We start from the raw sequence: 16,628 nt of genomic DNA, 5'->3' as shown, positions 1-16,628 counted from the left end.
TCTGGATCCTGTGACTCTATAGCATTCCCAAATAGAGTATGTTGTGAGGCTGAAACTTATTGTTAACATATTGATTTATTTTTATTTTTATTATGACATCTTTTCGGATGCTGTGTGGAGGGTCTTTTTTCAAGGAAAGGAAGGAGAGGAAGTTTTGGTAAGGTAAAATGTATGAGGGTTAGTTCGGAATCTAGGGATCAGTGTATCGAGGAGTGACGGATATATGAATCTATCCCTCCCACTGCGGCGCAAGTCGATGGATAGCAAGTATAGTTGGAGTGGTCAAAAAGTCTACCCAAGCCTCTACCGATCTGGCACACCACGTGGCTGGTGGGTAAGCGCATCCTGAATACACCTCACCTTTCTGGCACCCACGCTAAATCACCAAACGTAACAAACCACTTGGAGTGACCTATGGCAGAGGTGTCGGTTATTCAATAAATTGTTCCCCTAGCGACGGTACCCAAATCCATCTACCAACTTGAGATGCGAGTTTGGATAAAAAATAAAAGGTCCAGTTAATAATAAAACCTTTACTTCAAATCTTATATAAAGGTTTCTTATTTCCACCTACAACTTCATAATAAAATTATGTGATGTTTTATGTTGGAGCGTGTGTATAGCCTCAACAAAAAACGGAATTTATACCCAAGAAAGTATAACTGATAAATTATTCTCATCTCAAAGATTATGGTTAAGAATTGCCTAAACGTTTAATAAAAACGTGCACTAACCTGTCGTAGATCCCTTCCTGAAATTGCAAGGCTTCGTCTGGCCCATGCAATATGCGCAGCAGTTTTTTTTCCTGGCAGGTGGAACGTTCATCAATTTGTGAAGAGAATAAAATTGTTCAAACTTGGAGATGCGAAATTTAAAACAACAGTAGTTGATAATAGACACCAAAAAAGTACATTGACAAGTATTTCTGTTTTTGAAGCATAGACTAAAACCATTTGTCATTAATTCGGGTAAGTACTTACCAGATCAGTGCATATAATAAATACATAAAGACATAAAAACAATCTTTGAGGCACTTATTTAAATATTAGGAAATTATAAACCAACCGAAACAAAAATTAATTATATTATGGTGCTTGACCATTTTATTTGGAATATCTTTCCAACAGTAATCATTTTGATAGTAAAAGAGATCACGAAATTGTATTCGTCAACGCATTATTTATCTAACAAACATAATCACTAAACGTTAAAATACCATAAACTAAACTTCAAATTAATAACAACAATATTTTTGAGAAAATAATCATATTGTATTTCTTATCAAATTCTTTGCATCCTACAAAAAAGTATGTTTATCCCGGGATAATAATTAACCCGCCGGGATAAACTTTTATAATTTTATTTCTTCAAAAATTTTCTTCCTCTTCCTCCTCTTCGGGAATTCGTATGGCCATGAAAGCAGCCCCGTAGTTTCCGGATCCCGGGTTCCTGAACACCAAGTCCTCGTTCACGATGTATTTCTGGAAGAAGATATTGCTGTGCTTCACGAAGCCTATTTCAGCAGCCACCTCTTGTGCCAGCCCTGACACGAATATCCCGGCAATCACGTAGATTTTGCAGGCCCTGGCTGATTTAAGGGCGCATTTGTACATGAATTTGATGAGTTCTGAAAAAATACAAATATAATCACACACTTATTTTTTAATGATAAACTAATGTTTATAAGACAAGGTTTTTTTATGCATGGTGCAAAGAATAACAAATTATTAAAATCAATAATTACTCGTCTGAAATTTCCACAAAAATTGAAAATATCTCCCGAGTAAAAATAAATGCCACCGATGGGAATTGAACCCGCACATCCTGATTGCTGGTCAGGTGTCCTGAACCACTGAGCTACGTCGGCTTATTCCCAACCTACCAAATAATTTATTTTTACTCGGGAGATATCTTCAATTTATTTATTTATTTATTTATGTCTATTCTTGAATACACATTTTACAATTTTTTACAGTGGTTTATATTGTAGTACAGAAAAATAGGTATAAAAAATAAAGAACATAGGTTGATGTAGGTAAAACTGTGTGTGGTTGATATTGTATGTTACGTGAACACCTCACTAGGAGAACCTGTGCTGAGGTGTTTACGTGTTTGTGATTAAGTGTGACAGGTATTTATGTGTTGTAGTAGAATTTTTTTTTTTTTTTTTTTCACAGACATATTGAAACATGAAAACACACATATATATGTGCGTGTATGTAATTTTTGGATAATTCTTAAAGAACGTGTATAATATTTAATTTTATTTATCATATTTTGGTTATGTTTGGTTTGGAATTATAATCTTTTGAATAAAGTGAATATCTTGATTTTTTATCCAGGCTACGATATGTTTTTTGAGAAAGTTTGTAGATGTATTTGTAGTCATTAGTTGTTTCAAAGTAATGGGCATACTGTTAAAAAGTTTGGTTGCGTAGTATTGAAAGTGTCTTTGTCCGTGTGTGGTGTGTGTTATCGGAATGTTCAGTGTTTTATTTGTTGATGACCTGGTTTTTATTATGGCTTTTGGTTGATTTGTAATATGAAGATTATTATGGATGAGATGTAGGAGAGCAGTTTTGGCGTAAAGTTGTCTTATTGACATGACGTCTAGAGTTTTGAAAATTTTGTTTGAGTCTGTGTAGAATGGTACTTGCAGTATGAGTTTTATTATTGCCTTCTGAACTTTTTGAATTGGGTCAATTGTTATGTTTGTAGCGCTTCCCCAAGCTAATTCCATAAGTGGCAATGGATTGACACAGTGCAAAATATATTGATCTGAGTACTGTTAGTGGAAAAATGTTTTTGATGGATTTTATTAGGTGCAAGACTCGTTTTAGTTTATTAGTGATAAAATTAATGTGTTCAGTCCATTAATAATAATAATAATAATAATTGGATAATTTGTATAGCGCCGTTTTTGTGAAAAATCACCTCAAGGGCGCTGTACAATTTATTTCCTAGGATCTACATTTGTTATTTAGACCAACTGTGCCAGCACGAGGTTCGTCATCCGTTCAGGCATGTGTCTGCCGCCAATATAGCGCTGACGTGTGTCTGCTGCCAATAAAGAGCGCTGACACAACATCCTCACATAGACAACAAACCTTGGCAGCACCGCTGTGACGCTCGACGAAGACAGAAGATGGAGACTCTGCTGCAAGAGTCCTAGGTAGCGAAGGAACTGTACCAGCTGCTGCAGGGAGAGAGACTACCCCGTCCACCAACTGTGCCAGCACGAGGCTCGTCATCCGTTCAGGCATGTGTCCGCCGCTAATATAGCGCTGACATGTGTCTGCTGCCAATAAAGAGCGCCGACACAATATCCTCACATAGATAACAGACCTTGGCAGCACCGCTGTGCAAAATCACCTCATCCTAGTTTACCTTAGTCTCTCCAGTCACCTCCCAGCCTTTCATGCCACCTAGTGCATCCTCTCGACCCTTTCAGACTCCTTCCTGGCTCCAATACATTCTTTCTATTGTCGTGATCCGACGATTTCACACCTCTGTCTCAGACCCTTAGGGCTCGCTTATCGCAGGCTATCATAAGCAAAATCTTGAACCAAAGTCAAAGTGAAGTTTATGAGTGTCATCTGTAACAAAATACATAAACAAAAACAGAAAATAAAAACAAAGACAAAAACTTTAAACAAAATATGGCTTATCTGTCCTCCATGCAGACATCCTCGGTTGAAAAGGTCCCGTAAATCCCAACACCACTTGACACTTGAGTCAGGTAAGTGTGTATCAATAATAACTCCTAGGTATTTTATTTGTTTTACCCTTTCGATGTGTTCGCATAGGCAATAGGATGATGTTTGTTTACAGTCATGCAAAAACAAGTTCAAGTTAGAAGGAGGTTGACCTCTTTGTGTTATACTATGTGTGATGTATTTTGTTTTGACTGTGTTAACGGTAAGAGTGTTTCTGTTTAGCCATTTTATGACAATTGACAAACTTTTTTCAGCTGTTGTGAATAAATCTTTCCATGTGGCTGCTTGACACAGAAGAACTGTATCGTCAGCGAAGGTCACGATTTTACCATCAATTTCAATGTCACATAATTCGTTAATGTATATGAGGAATATTAGTGGGCCAAGTACACTCCCCTGTGGGACTCCGTACGTGATTAAAAGTGGTTCACTTGTCTTGTTGTCAATTTTGACTTGTTGTGTTCTGTCAGACATGAAACTTTTCATTAATTCCAATTCTACTCCATTAATGCCAATGTTTTTTAGCTTCTTGAAAAGTTGTTTGTGCGAAATTGTATCGAAGGCTTTAGATAAGTCCAAATAGATTGAAATTACTTTTTTTTGCATCTAAATTATGTGTAATAAACTCGGTTACAGTGGCAATTGCGTTTTCTGTATTCCTATTTTTTCTAAAGCCGTGTTGGTTAACTGAGAGTATTTGCATGTTTTCCAGATAATGTTGCAGCTGTTCTTTTATTGCTTTTTCAAGAATTTTTGACAACGTGTTTAATAGTGTAATGGGTCTGAAGTTGTTTACATTATTTTTAGGTCCTGATTTATGAATAGGAATAACCAGACCCTTTTTTAGGATGCTCGGAAAAATTCCTTCTTTCAGGCTAAGATTAATAACGTATGTTAGTGGAGTAAGTAGTTGTTCGCTTAGTGTTATTATTGTTTTAGAGTCTATTCCGTCAGGACCTGATGTTGTGTTATTCTTTAGGGAATGTATTAATTTTTTGGTGTCTTCCAGAGTTACTCTATGTAATTTGAAAAGACTGACACTATTTTTGTGTTTGCACTGAGTCGGAATTTTTTGAGGTTCTTGATTATCGTTACTAGACGACTTTTGTTTTATATTTTCGGCTAGGCTTGCTCCGATATTTGTGTAATGTCTGTTTATGTAATTAAGGATAAGTGTAGGATTTTTGTGGAAGTCGACTTCTTCGTCGTTGATAAGTATTTTTTTTATTTCATCATCTTTGTTTTTTTGTGTATTTGTACTTTCCCTCAGAATAGACCAAACGCTTTTCGGGTCAAAGTTAGCAGTAATCAGTTTGTTTCTGTAATATAATTCTTTGGCTTTTCGTATAATTAGAGAAAAAGTATTTCTGTACCTTTTATAGAAAGAGTTCAGAAAAGTATCATTTGGGTTGCGTGTGACTTGTTTGTGTAGTTTATCCCGTTTTTTAATGCAATTTATTATGCTTTGAGTAATCCATTTTTTTAGTCTTATTTTGCGGTGCGTGAAAGATTTGAATGTTTTTGTGGTGTTTTGAGTGATGAGCGTTTGTAGGTATGTTATTAAGTAATTCCAGGCTTCTTCAGTGTTGTTAATTTTTTTAAGGTGTTCCCACGTTTGTTTTTCTAGGCATTTTTTTAGGTTCACGTAGTCAGTTTCAAATTTTGTGATATTGTTTTGAATTGTTGGGTTCAATGTCTGTGTGGTCAGTCCTATCATTGTTGTGTAGTGGTCTGTGATTGTGGATTCGAATACTACGCTACAGAATTTGTTTTTGGATTTGATCATTATGTGGTCTAAGCATGATTCCGAGTCTCTGGTAACTCTGGTTGGAGTGTTGATGGCGCTTATTATGCCATGTTCCAGGAGCATCAGTTGGTATTCGATATTCTGGGGATGGCCTTGTGGAAGTATATTTATGTTGAGGTCACCAGTTACGATGATGTTTTTGAAGTGGGTAATTTTTTTTATATGAGTGTCGAGAGCTGTTAGAAAGGGCGTATTGTTGTGTGATGAAGGTGATCTGTAAATAGCGAGTATGCACGTATCTGGGTCAGCGATTATTTGTAAACAATTTGAGTTTTCTAGGGTGAATTCTGAGACAGATACGTTAAGATTATCTTTTATGTAGACGACAACTCCATCATTTTGGTTTTGGTATTTTGTTGTGAAATATGAGGAGTAGTTATTTTTGTGTTTTACAGTAAAGGAGGTTGGGATCCAGCATTCTGTTAGTATAATAATATTGAAGTCTATTTTAAAGGAAGACAAGAGTATGTCTAGTTCGTCGTAGTTTTTGTTAAGGGATCTTATGTTTTGGTTTAATAGAGTAATGGTGCCTGGGGTGCTAAATATTGAATCGCATAGTTTTGTATTATTGGTTGAATAATGTGAGTGAGTGCTAGTTGAGTGGATAGTATTTAGTAATTCGGCCATATTAAATTATTAGCAATGTATTTAATTTACTTTAGGTGGATAAGTCGTCTAAGTTTGTTTCCCCATTTTTTTTTAGGTCATTTTCGTGTTTTATTTGGAAGATTTTATCGCCAGTTGCTTTGCGGACAAGCAATTTATTTGATTTAAACCACACGTATTGGTAGTGGGTTTCTTTAGCCGTCTGCTTAGTTTTCCACAGAAGTTCCTTAAAGTACGGTGAGAGCACCTCGCTGATGAAAATGGGAGAATTTGAGTCTATGGTTTTGGCCGCATTTTTTTTTGAGAGCATAGATTCCCTTGTATTTTGATTATAGAAGGTGATGTGGAGTTTGTCTGGGGTGTTTTGTCTTCGATCTTGAGTCCTGGTCACCATGCGTATATCTTGTGGTTGCAAGGGCAGTCCCAGTGAGTTGGCTACTCGAAGTACTGCTTCCGAGGCTTGTTCTCCCGGCCGCAATTCCACGCCCGCCATTTCCAAGCTGTCGGAGAGCTTCACTTGCTCTAGATCTGCAAGACGGCTTTCCAGGGATGAGATTCTTGTGTTTTTTTTTTCATTCTCTTCTTTTAATAATTTTATACCTTTGAGGCCCTCCTCCAAATCTTTAAAGCGTGTGATCAGGTCATCATACTGGTTGCAAATAAAGTTAGTGCTTTTCTTAAGATCGCTGATTTCTACCTCAAACAGTTTTTTCATTTCACTTATTTTGTTGTCAAAATGTTTAGTGAGGCGATCAAATAATATATCGGCTTCTGAACCTAATGTTGAGGCCGACGGAGCAGGTGAGCTCGGCCGGCTTTTACATTTTGGGCATTTCCATGTTTGTTTATTTTTAGATGCCATTTTTTTAAAGCTGGTATCAGAGATATTTAGGCAGTTATTATGAAAGGCAACGTTGCAGATGGCGCACGTAAGTGCATGGTCATTTTTGGAGATAATGTTCAAGCAGGCTTCACAATTCATTGTAGTTCGATTTATTTTTGTCTTGCGTCTGAGTAATGGTATCCCGTTCTCTTTCTTGTTATTAATTTCAGTTGTGTACAAGGAAAAAGAAATAATCAAAATAAAAATCTTTGGCGGCAGTTGGGATCGTTCCGGGGTCCTTCGGATGTCTGGGCGAATGCAATATAGACTGCTAGCTATCCGAGCGTTCTAACCACTAGACCACGAACCAGTTACAGCTACTCGACAACTAAGAGTAATATTAACTTGCTCACTCTTGTTATTATTTGGTGAATCCGATAATGATGATTTTTTGTTTTAGGCAACAACACTTCTGTCACAACACAAAATATTAAAACACTTAAAATGAGAGTAAAACCGAATTTTTATAGTTCACTAAAGTAGAAAATTCACTTTATTGGTTTTTAGGAACACGTTTACCGGTGAATTGCTTGGATAACTGTGTATTGTATAGTTTAATTAAGGTGATTTCAGAAGAGCGAAATTTGACGTGCGGTCTGTTTGTGATCCAATTACTTTCTCGTATTCGTAATTCGTATGGATATTTTTCAAGCGAGTAATTATTAATCATAATAATTTGCGATAATAAAACACATTTATGAATGTATATCTGCTCAAAGTATGCTCTGAATTATTATTAAAAATTAATTATTTTTAATATTAAGCAATATTTGGGGAGGGTGCGGGTGCCATTACCCTGGAAAACATTAATTGGATATCCAAAACCTCTGTCATAGGTCACCCCGAGTAGCAAGTTACTATTGGTGAATTAGCAGGGGTGCCCGCGTCCTTGGGGTGAGGTTGTTCCAGGCCTTGGCGGCAGATGTTACTGTCTGATCGGGAGAGGCCAATTGAGGCAGATCCTTTGACCTCTCTAGCCGGACCCTCTCGACTTAATGCCTTGCACCGCAGTGGGAGGGATGGATACGTTACTGACATACTGACCCCTAGATTCCTACCCACCCCTCGCACCTTTTTATTTACCAAAACATCCTCTCCTTCAATTACTTTAAAAGACCTACCGCTCAGCATTCCCAAAGATGACATCGACCAGGAAAGAAAATTATTTTTGTCAGGTTGTCCTGAGTGGAGTTAAGGTTAGCAAAAAGTATATATATACACATTTTTGCGGTGATTTTGTGATGCGATAAGTGGTAGAGGAAGGTTCCAAAACATTTGTCTGGCTATTCAGATGTGGTCACAAAGATCAAGTAATGTTTCGATTTTGAATAAGTGTACGTTTGACTGTGAAGATGCATTGCATGCACAAAGCATGTTTAATTTTCTTAGAAAATTAAGAGGTCTTGTTAACTTACTTAAAAATATCATAAATTTAAAAAACAATACTTAGTACAGGTTGTTTAGCAAAATTTTAACGATTCATCGTATTTCATGGTTGATTTTAAGATTCTGATGTTCTGTTATTATTTTAGTTTTGTGAAACTACGTGAAGATACTTATATAATAACAGCACTAGAATAGAGCCTTCACAGAACTTGAAAATCACATCAAAAATGTATGAATTGTTCAAATTCTATCTATCCAGTTAATTTGACGGGCTAAAAATTACTGTCGCTTTCCTCAACACTAAAGTATACTAAAAGTTACGTATTATTCAAAGGTCAAAAATGAACGGAGAAGAACTGTAAAAGAGGACTACGGGTGTAGTTACTTTTTAATTATTTTTTTGTATCCCATCTTGCGTTCCTTTTTCATGTGTCGAAAATTCGGTAAACTGAGAAAAATTCTCCCATCAACTTTGGCGCATAAAACAATTTGCGGTAAATTTGCATAACTGTTCAATTTCTTTTTTCAAAGCGGAGATTAAAATATTTCCATTCTGGAAGTTGAAAATGGAAAATTATTTTTATGTTATTAGAATAGACAATATCTCCGCTCTTCTTTTTTGTCTTTGTTTGTTTATTTTTATTTTTATCTTTAACCAAAGTGCCTTCTTTACTTATCTGGAAGGGTATAGGATTTTTTTATGTGGTTCACGCAACATTTATAAAAATCACGCATTTTTTTTGTATAGGTCACGTTATTTTTATATTGGTCACGCAATTTTTATATTGTTCACGCAATTTTAATAGTGGCCAGACAATTTTTATAAAGCTCACGTAATTTTTATGTGGGTCACGCAATTTGTATGTAGGTCACGCAATTTTTATGTGGGTCACGCAATTTTTATGTAGGTCACGTAATATTTATGTAGGTCACGCAATTTTTATAAAGTTCACGAAATTTTTAAATAAGTCGATTCTAACAATACAACCTGATTGCTGCAGTCCGGAACAACCCACGAGTTGGTCTAGTTTGTTAATTTTGGAGCAATTGAAATTTTCTCAGTGTTACAATAAACTTTACTCCATTTGATTTAAAATCTCAATTTAATTTTACAGAGACGACGTGTCTTCACACCGGGAAGAAAGCGAGCTGCGCCAATCGCAATTTTAAATTAAATCATTTTGGATAACAGTTGGGCCGCCTGCCGTTTATTCTCTCAGTATGGGGTAAGTGAAAACCAGATTGCCATTTTTAAAAGTCGATGATTGTTATAGTGAGATAAAGCCAGACGGTGTAGAATTTTACTTGTACCGTTACTGTTCTGTTCTGTCTTTAACCTTAAATTGTTTTTATCTTCCGAAAGTATGAATAAACTGCCACACGATTTAAGAATGATTACAGACTCGTTTGAAATTTGAGCAAAACTTAAAACGTCCATTTTCAGATAAAATCAGAAACATTGTTAATAACTCAATATGTAAAAAATCAATCCGAAAAAATACATTGTATTATTTATAATTCTTTGGCTAATATTCCACCAACTCAACATCACAGAAAGATCCTAATGTAATGGGTCAACAAAAGTAAATAAAATCCAACTACGAAGTTATTATGCTGTATTTTGAACACCGCGATAGTATGGAAACTTTTTTGTTTTGGATACAGAGGTTGCAGATTCAAATCCAAATTAATAAAGTGTTATTTTTTTGCTCCTCTTCTCTACATCTTTCCAGCATATTTCCACTCGACACTTCCTTCAGTATCTCAACCTACACTTAATTGGCTGCGGACAGTTGACTCATCCTTGTAGTACATCGTATCATTCATTTCTTACATTACTTGCAGGTCCTAGTAAAACATCCTCAACTTTTAGTAGGCCATAAAATGATTGGATTGAACCACCTATATTCCTGCTCAGTGTGCCAACATATTTAAAAACAACTTCAGCACGACGGAAAGCTATAAATCATCTTTGAGTACACAAAAGTAAGAAAAAGAAAACATAGTAAAAAGTTTTACGAACCCTCCCATCTCCCCTTTTGAGCTACTTGAAAAAACAATGGGGAAATGCTGGAGATATGCGGCGGCTCATCTTCCCACCTGTCGTCAATATTAAAATCTAATTTAATAGTTTGATAAAATTCTCGAAGCGTAAAAATTGGAGGAAATGCCACCTGAATATATTATACCTACCCTCCCGTAAGCAAACACCTCTGGACGGACGGATATTTCAGAGGAAATTAGTTTTTTTTTCTCCTCCTTCGAGAAAAATCTTGTTATTTTGCTCATGGGTTGAAAGTTCAGGGCTTTCGTCGAGTGATGAATTGTCTGAACTGAACTGTTTCAACAAATTATACGTACACATTAATAATGCTTTATTTCAGCAGAAAAGTAACTGAAAATTTTAAAGTTCATTTGACTGAGCGCGCTGGAAAAGTATTAATTATTATGTCTTAACATATTTTAAACCATGATAAAGCTTCGGTCAAAGAGGTACGCTTTACATTTATGATAATTTTACTATTGAGTTTTGCCTGTAACTGTTATATCTTCTATTAACATATATTTATTTAAAATCCATGAATCCTCATTTAACATTAAAAACTCTCTATTTCAGTCCATTTAGCACCCTTTCATATTGTGGAGCATTTCAACATTATTGTTTTTTTACTCGCTTGTCGAAAGTAAAATAATTTTTTTCAATGCTCAATGGATCGCGATTTATAATGGAGAAAATGACCTGAAAATGATGCGTTCACTTAGAAATTACAGAGAGAAAAAATGTGTTTAGAGGTTACAGACAATTTATTTAAAATTGTTCGTCTACCAGACGCCAAGACAAGCCATTGAAAATATTTATTTTTTTAAAAATGTATAAATTGGAAAATGTTTTAACAACTTCACTACATCCAAGGAAAAATTAGCTTACTTCAATTCAAAATTCAAATTCACACGGACATGCCATGGACAGCACACTTTTAGAATTTTTATTTTTTATTTTTTTATATAAGGTTTCATTTTGAAGGCTGGATGGTGATTACTATTTCTGCTATGAGCCAGTTTTTCTTGGATGTAACTAGTAAATGATAATTTTGTAAAAATAAATTTCCGAGTCGTACTATAACTAAACTTACACTGAGAAAGCTCTGAGTAAGAGAAAAAGAACTAGAACGCGAATGTCCGCAGCAATTAGTACTTTATGCGTCCCGACCTAAGGACGAGCAAACCAAACTATTTTGAATCACTTATTATTCTGCATCACTTATTATTTTGCTTGACTTATCATTTTGAATCATTTATTATTTTTCATCACTTATAGATGACATAGGCCCTGAGGGAAATTATTTTCTTCAGGGCCTCCTGTGTGGAGTTAATATGAAAAAAAAATTATTATTTTGCATCTCTTATTATTTTGCATAATTTATTATTCCGCATCACTTATTATTTTGCATCACCTATTTATTTTGCAACATTTATTATTTTGCATCACTTATTGTTTTGCGTCACTTATTATTTTGCATCTCTTATTATTTTGCTCACTTATTATTTTGCACCATTTATTATTTTGCTGATTTTTGAAAATTGTTAACTGTTCTTCTGAGAATCACACTATTGACCTGAGACCACAGATGTAATAATATATGATATAATTTGGACCTATCAAAGTAAAGCGAATATTGTGTGGAATAATAATATACCTCTCTCTCTGTACTTGTCCTTTATCCCCAAAGAATATATCTTCATGTACTGCTGCGCGCCATATATTTGATGTATGTTGACAGAGCTTTCCAGGAAATTGTAATAGCGCATGACTGCAGCGTAGCATCTGCCACTTTTTAATTTCAGCTTGCTGAAAGTTCGGCCGAATGAATCTGAAACAAAATAAAATAATGGACTATTTTTGCAAATGAGGAATACCGTTTAAAATGTATGGTTTATTTACAGTTAATTTTTATGATTCCGATCATCGTACAAAAAGGTAAAATAGTATTGTTTTATTTATTATAAAATTGATCTAAGGTCGCTAATTGATAAACGGTTCTAATTTAGGAATGCCATTGGTAATGCCACTAACTGCTAACACGTCTGTCAACGGGACGCTAAGACTGCACCTATTGTTGACCCAAGGAGTAGAGTACACCTACAAGGCGAGCGATGGATATTAAAGTGTCACGTGATCTAGTCAGTGCCACCGAGCAACGACAGAATATACTCGTTATTACCGCTGATTTGTGTGCTGTTTAGGTGTGTCCAAGCACAATATTAAGGACGCGTTGTTTCACAGAATTTGAACAAATCTTCAATTTCGTAGCAAATTTTCGAGTTCTATGCAAGTTCTGTGATTTTTTCAGTTCTGTGAAGCAACTGACCAAGAAAATTTTCACAGAACTTGAAAATGAACATCGAAATTTGACGAATCGTTAAATTCTGTGGAACAACGAGTCCTAAATAAACGGATTGATTATGATAATATTAAGGAATGAACTAGAGAGGTAATGAGGAGGCAACATACTGCAATTAATATTGATAATGTGGTATGACCAAGTGAATCAAATTTTTGAGTCGGGTCACATCAAGAGAAGGATCAGCATCAATGACGACTGCTACAATACAGGCTTGGCGTGCGACGTATTTTGTAGTATGATGAGATCAAGTCAGTGTCATCGAGCAACGACAATTTACAAACGATTGTTGTTGATACTCGTCTTTCACTGCTGGTTAGTGTGTTTTTAACTGCAATTATAATATTTAATAAATTCAGTGATTACACTATTTTCAACAGTGAAGTTTACTTAGCGATTGCGCTGTCATTGTAATTTGGCTGTGAAGCGTCCAGGCCTATACTCTAGTCGTCCTTACTGTTGGCCGGTGTGACGTCACAAATGCATTCCGTACTATTTTATGTCATTTTGTAATTCAAACGTGTCATTTTGCAGCAAATATAAAAAAGCATATTTTAAAATTGATTGATTTAAATTTTAAAAAGATTTATAAAACAAAAAAAATTCATTTAATTATAATCATATAAATTGAAGATACCTTGATTCCTAAAAATTATTTTCACTCCTACCACCATAGTCTACAGAAATAATTAAAAACCCTCTTATTATCGAAAACAAAATTCCTTTTTTAATAGTATATTAAAGTATAAGTGGATAAACAGGTCTTTAAAACACGCGCGATTTTTCGAGTCGAGTGCTCGAAATAAAGCAAGTGTTTCAAAGACCAGTTATCCACGAATACTTTACGCTTTTTTTTATTGGTACACTTTGAAAACATAAATATTGATATTATTATTAAAAATTTGGAAATAAGAACTATTAATGAATTCGTGATGTGACATCACAATATCTTGTTGCCATGGAAATGAAAAACACAAATATTAATTTCCAATCTGTCTCATAAGATTAATAGTTGGATTTATAGTAAGTTGACATTTAGACTTCACATTTTGTTGATTTGTTGATGTTGCCATGGTAACTTTAAAAAACGCGCGTTCCATAAAGTGCGATTTAAACACGCTAGAGCGTACTTTAAATGAGTAAAAAAGGGCACCAATAAAAAAAAAAAATTTTTTACAATGTGGTTAGAAGACTTACTCCTGTCAACCACCCTGAATATAAGAACGGCAACAATTCTGTCATTCTTTTCCTTCACAGCCACAAACGAAGCTTTATCTTTCATCTGAATTTTAGCATTTGCGAGGAACTCTGCCATAGACTCTTCATCCTCCAGTATATTAACCATTCTCCAAGTTATCTGAAATAATCATTTTATTACTTAAATATATCGTTAGAACTTTTTTTCAATACTAAAACCAATCAAATTAAAAGATTTATTAATTAGAGGCGAATCTGGTCCTACTCAAGTATAAGCAATTATCTTTATCCTTAAAATTAACGATTTTTCTAGAACTATAAGCTAATCCAATTCCACTGGAAATAATAATAACTATGAAGAATTTTCTAAAATTCAAGATTTTTTCAGTAACTTGGGGGCGAAGTCGGTTCTGCTTGGATACGAAATTTCGTAAATCCTCAAATTAACGCCTTTTTCGCTAACAGAAATTTCAGTTATCTCGGATAACGGTGAATAATTCGTTATTTCGAAGGTTAAAGACGATTTCTTATCCTTAAGTTGAACCGGAATCGCCCCTAAGGACATTATCAAATGCCCTTCTTATTTGGTTATGTATTGTGCATAATATGTCACTTGTCGTACTCGGGGTGACTCTCATTTTCTTAATACTTTGGGATGTAAAAGAGGAGACATATTGACGCAAAAGTTTAATTGAAAACGGATTTTATTTGATAATAGGCAAATCAAATCTATCCCTGCTAAAATTGTCTGAGGCGTCTTACAGGAAAACTACCACGCCACTTCCTTGCTCGGCGAAAGTTAGTTTGTTCCCTTCGCCCTTATTGGCAGGTCTATATTTTCTTCGGTCCATGGAATAAACTTACCCAATGTAAAAAGCATCCGCTAACTTCATTACAAAATTCTTACATATGTAGCAAATAATATATAGAAAACTACGCTAACAGAGGAACTAAACCCATGACGCCTGGGTGGGAACCTCATGCATTCAAATAATATAAAGATGTTACAACACGATAAACTTTTGACTGAGTTTGCTGACATTGTGTATTAACAAAGTAGGTACATACCTTGTTGAAACTACTGTAAGAAGGTAAGTTTGGCATTTTAAGTCCATTTGAAGGCAACGCCATTACAGCAAATGCTTCGTTACTTGTCACATTGAGAGTACTGCTTTTTTCCAGGTTTATTAAATCGCAATAACTGTTGGACCAAGAAATGATGCTATATTCATCGGAACTTTTAGCTAAAATGCCTCCCGCACTACGTCCTATATTGTTATTATTAAAGAGAATTGCTGATAGATCCATTGTAACCTTTCCCGTGTTCTCATAAATGAAACATCTAACAGGAAGAGATGTCACAATAGAGCTTTCAGTTTGACAATTGAAATCATTAAGGAAATTTACTTACTTCAGTATTTAAAAAATGCTTCTTCAATATATCTACAGCTTCGTCAAACTTCTTGTCTTTGAGGTCCTCAACTCTTAAATGTCTCTTTTCGTAGAAGCCCCATACCAGTGGAGCCTTAATTTTGTGTTCTAGAGCTTTGGCCTTGTCTTCCTCGCTGGGCGGTTCTGGAGAGGGAGGGTCTGGTGCCATAGTGAGCTTTTTGGGAACTTACTTCTACGTTTTCTGAGAATTATTGTATTTTTCTATCTAATAATGTACTTTCTAAGCGTCACACATAAATTAAAAACTTATATACGATTTTTTTTCTCTTGTCTCAGTTTTACGGCAAGTTTTCTATTTATGGATTCATCTCTGAAAACCATTACCAAATTCTTGAAGTTCCGGTAGATTGGTCTATTTTTTATTAATTTTTCCCTGTTTATCTGTATCAATTAAATTTTCACTTTTATCATTAAAACATCATCATTTTGAAGCATTTAAAGCAAACCAGATTTGTAAAATCATTTTGATTTTGATCAATCTATGATCTTTTTTTTCTGCGGGGTCTTTGGTTCTATCTTCTATGTAATAATTTCACTTGCTTGCCTTGGTAAACGCTGATATTTTGAGTTTGATTTCAAGTAACAGAATGTCTGTGATAAGTAAAGACTCACATCGGCTTTGGTTTTACTAAATTCGTTTATAATTGAACAAGGGTATTATGGTTTCCAAACACATCTTTCTTCTTTGTCTAATCAAATATTTGATGTTTAAAGTATTTTCAGTTACTTCTTCATATCTTCATGTATTACCATTTTTCAGTTCACCTGTAAAATACATCAAATACAATTTTAATGTTTTCTTCAATTGTAAGACAATGATTTACACAGTGTAAGATTTATAATTAAATATGAAACACGCCCTCTGAGATCGAATGTTTTTTTTCCAATAAAATTAGCCATAACTTCTAAACTATTAAAAATGAAATACATTTTTTAAATATCAAGCATCAAATGTGTTATACCACTACCAGTTGTAATTCATGCCTAAAAAGGCTAAATACGACCAAGTTTACAATGAAATAACACTACGTTTCAACTTAATTAGTTCAAAATTATTTACTTTACTACTTTAGGGGAGATGAAAAATGGATTTATTGTCAAAAAAACGTATCGACAATGGCGTTGTATATTGTTTGCATCTAAAATTTTTAAGTCGTGTATTTCAGTTTATATTGCTT

At 34.6% G+C, this 16,628-nt stretch overlaps 1 protein-coding gene across 1 annotated transcript; it reads right to left on the bottom strand.

Annotated features, from left to right (window-relative positions):
- Positions 1 to 1,367: 1,367 nt before the first annotated feature.
- LOC149411933 (uncharacterized) lies at positions 1,368 to 15,598 on the bottom strand. Its single transcript, XM_089646278.1, has 4 exons — positions 15,410 to 15,598; positions 13,999 to 14,158; positions 12,097 to 12,270; positions 1,368 to 1,627 (listed from the first exon to the last, which is right to left on the bottom strand). Exons 1-4 carry the CDS (start codon positions 15,596 to 15,598, stop codon positions 1,368 to 1,370), a joined length of 783 nt encoding a protein of 260 aa, XP_089502404.1.
- Positions 15,599 to 16,628: the final 1,030 nt, after the last annotated feature.

This window comes from Hesperophylax consimilis, chromosome 24, assembly GCF_061612785.1.
Source record: "Hesperophylax consimilis isolate HC1 chromosome 24, BYU_Hcon_1.0, whole genome shotgun sequence".
NCBI lineage: Eukaryota > Metazoa > Arthropoda > Insecta > Trichoptera > Limnephilidae > Hesperophylax > Hesperophylax consimilis.
Note: the sequence above shows the minus strand (reverse complement) of the source record. Positions and strands in the feature narration are given on the sequence as shown.

Coding starts and splice junctions, on each gene's coding strand:
- LOC149411933 (XM_089646278.1), bottom strand. CDS start 15,598: ATGGCACCAGACCCTCCCTCTCCAGAACCGCCCAGCGAGGAAGACAAG. Junction 14,159..15,409: donor AGCATTTTTTAAATACTGAA/GTAAGTAAATTT, acceptor TGATTATTTCAG/ATAACTTGGAGAATGGTTAA. Junction 1,628..12,096: donor GGACAAGTACAGAGAGAGAG/GTATATTATTAT, acceptor GTATTTTTTCAG/AACTCATCAAATTCATGTAC.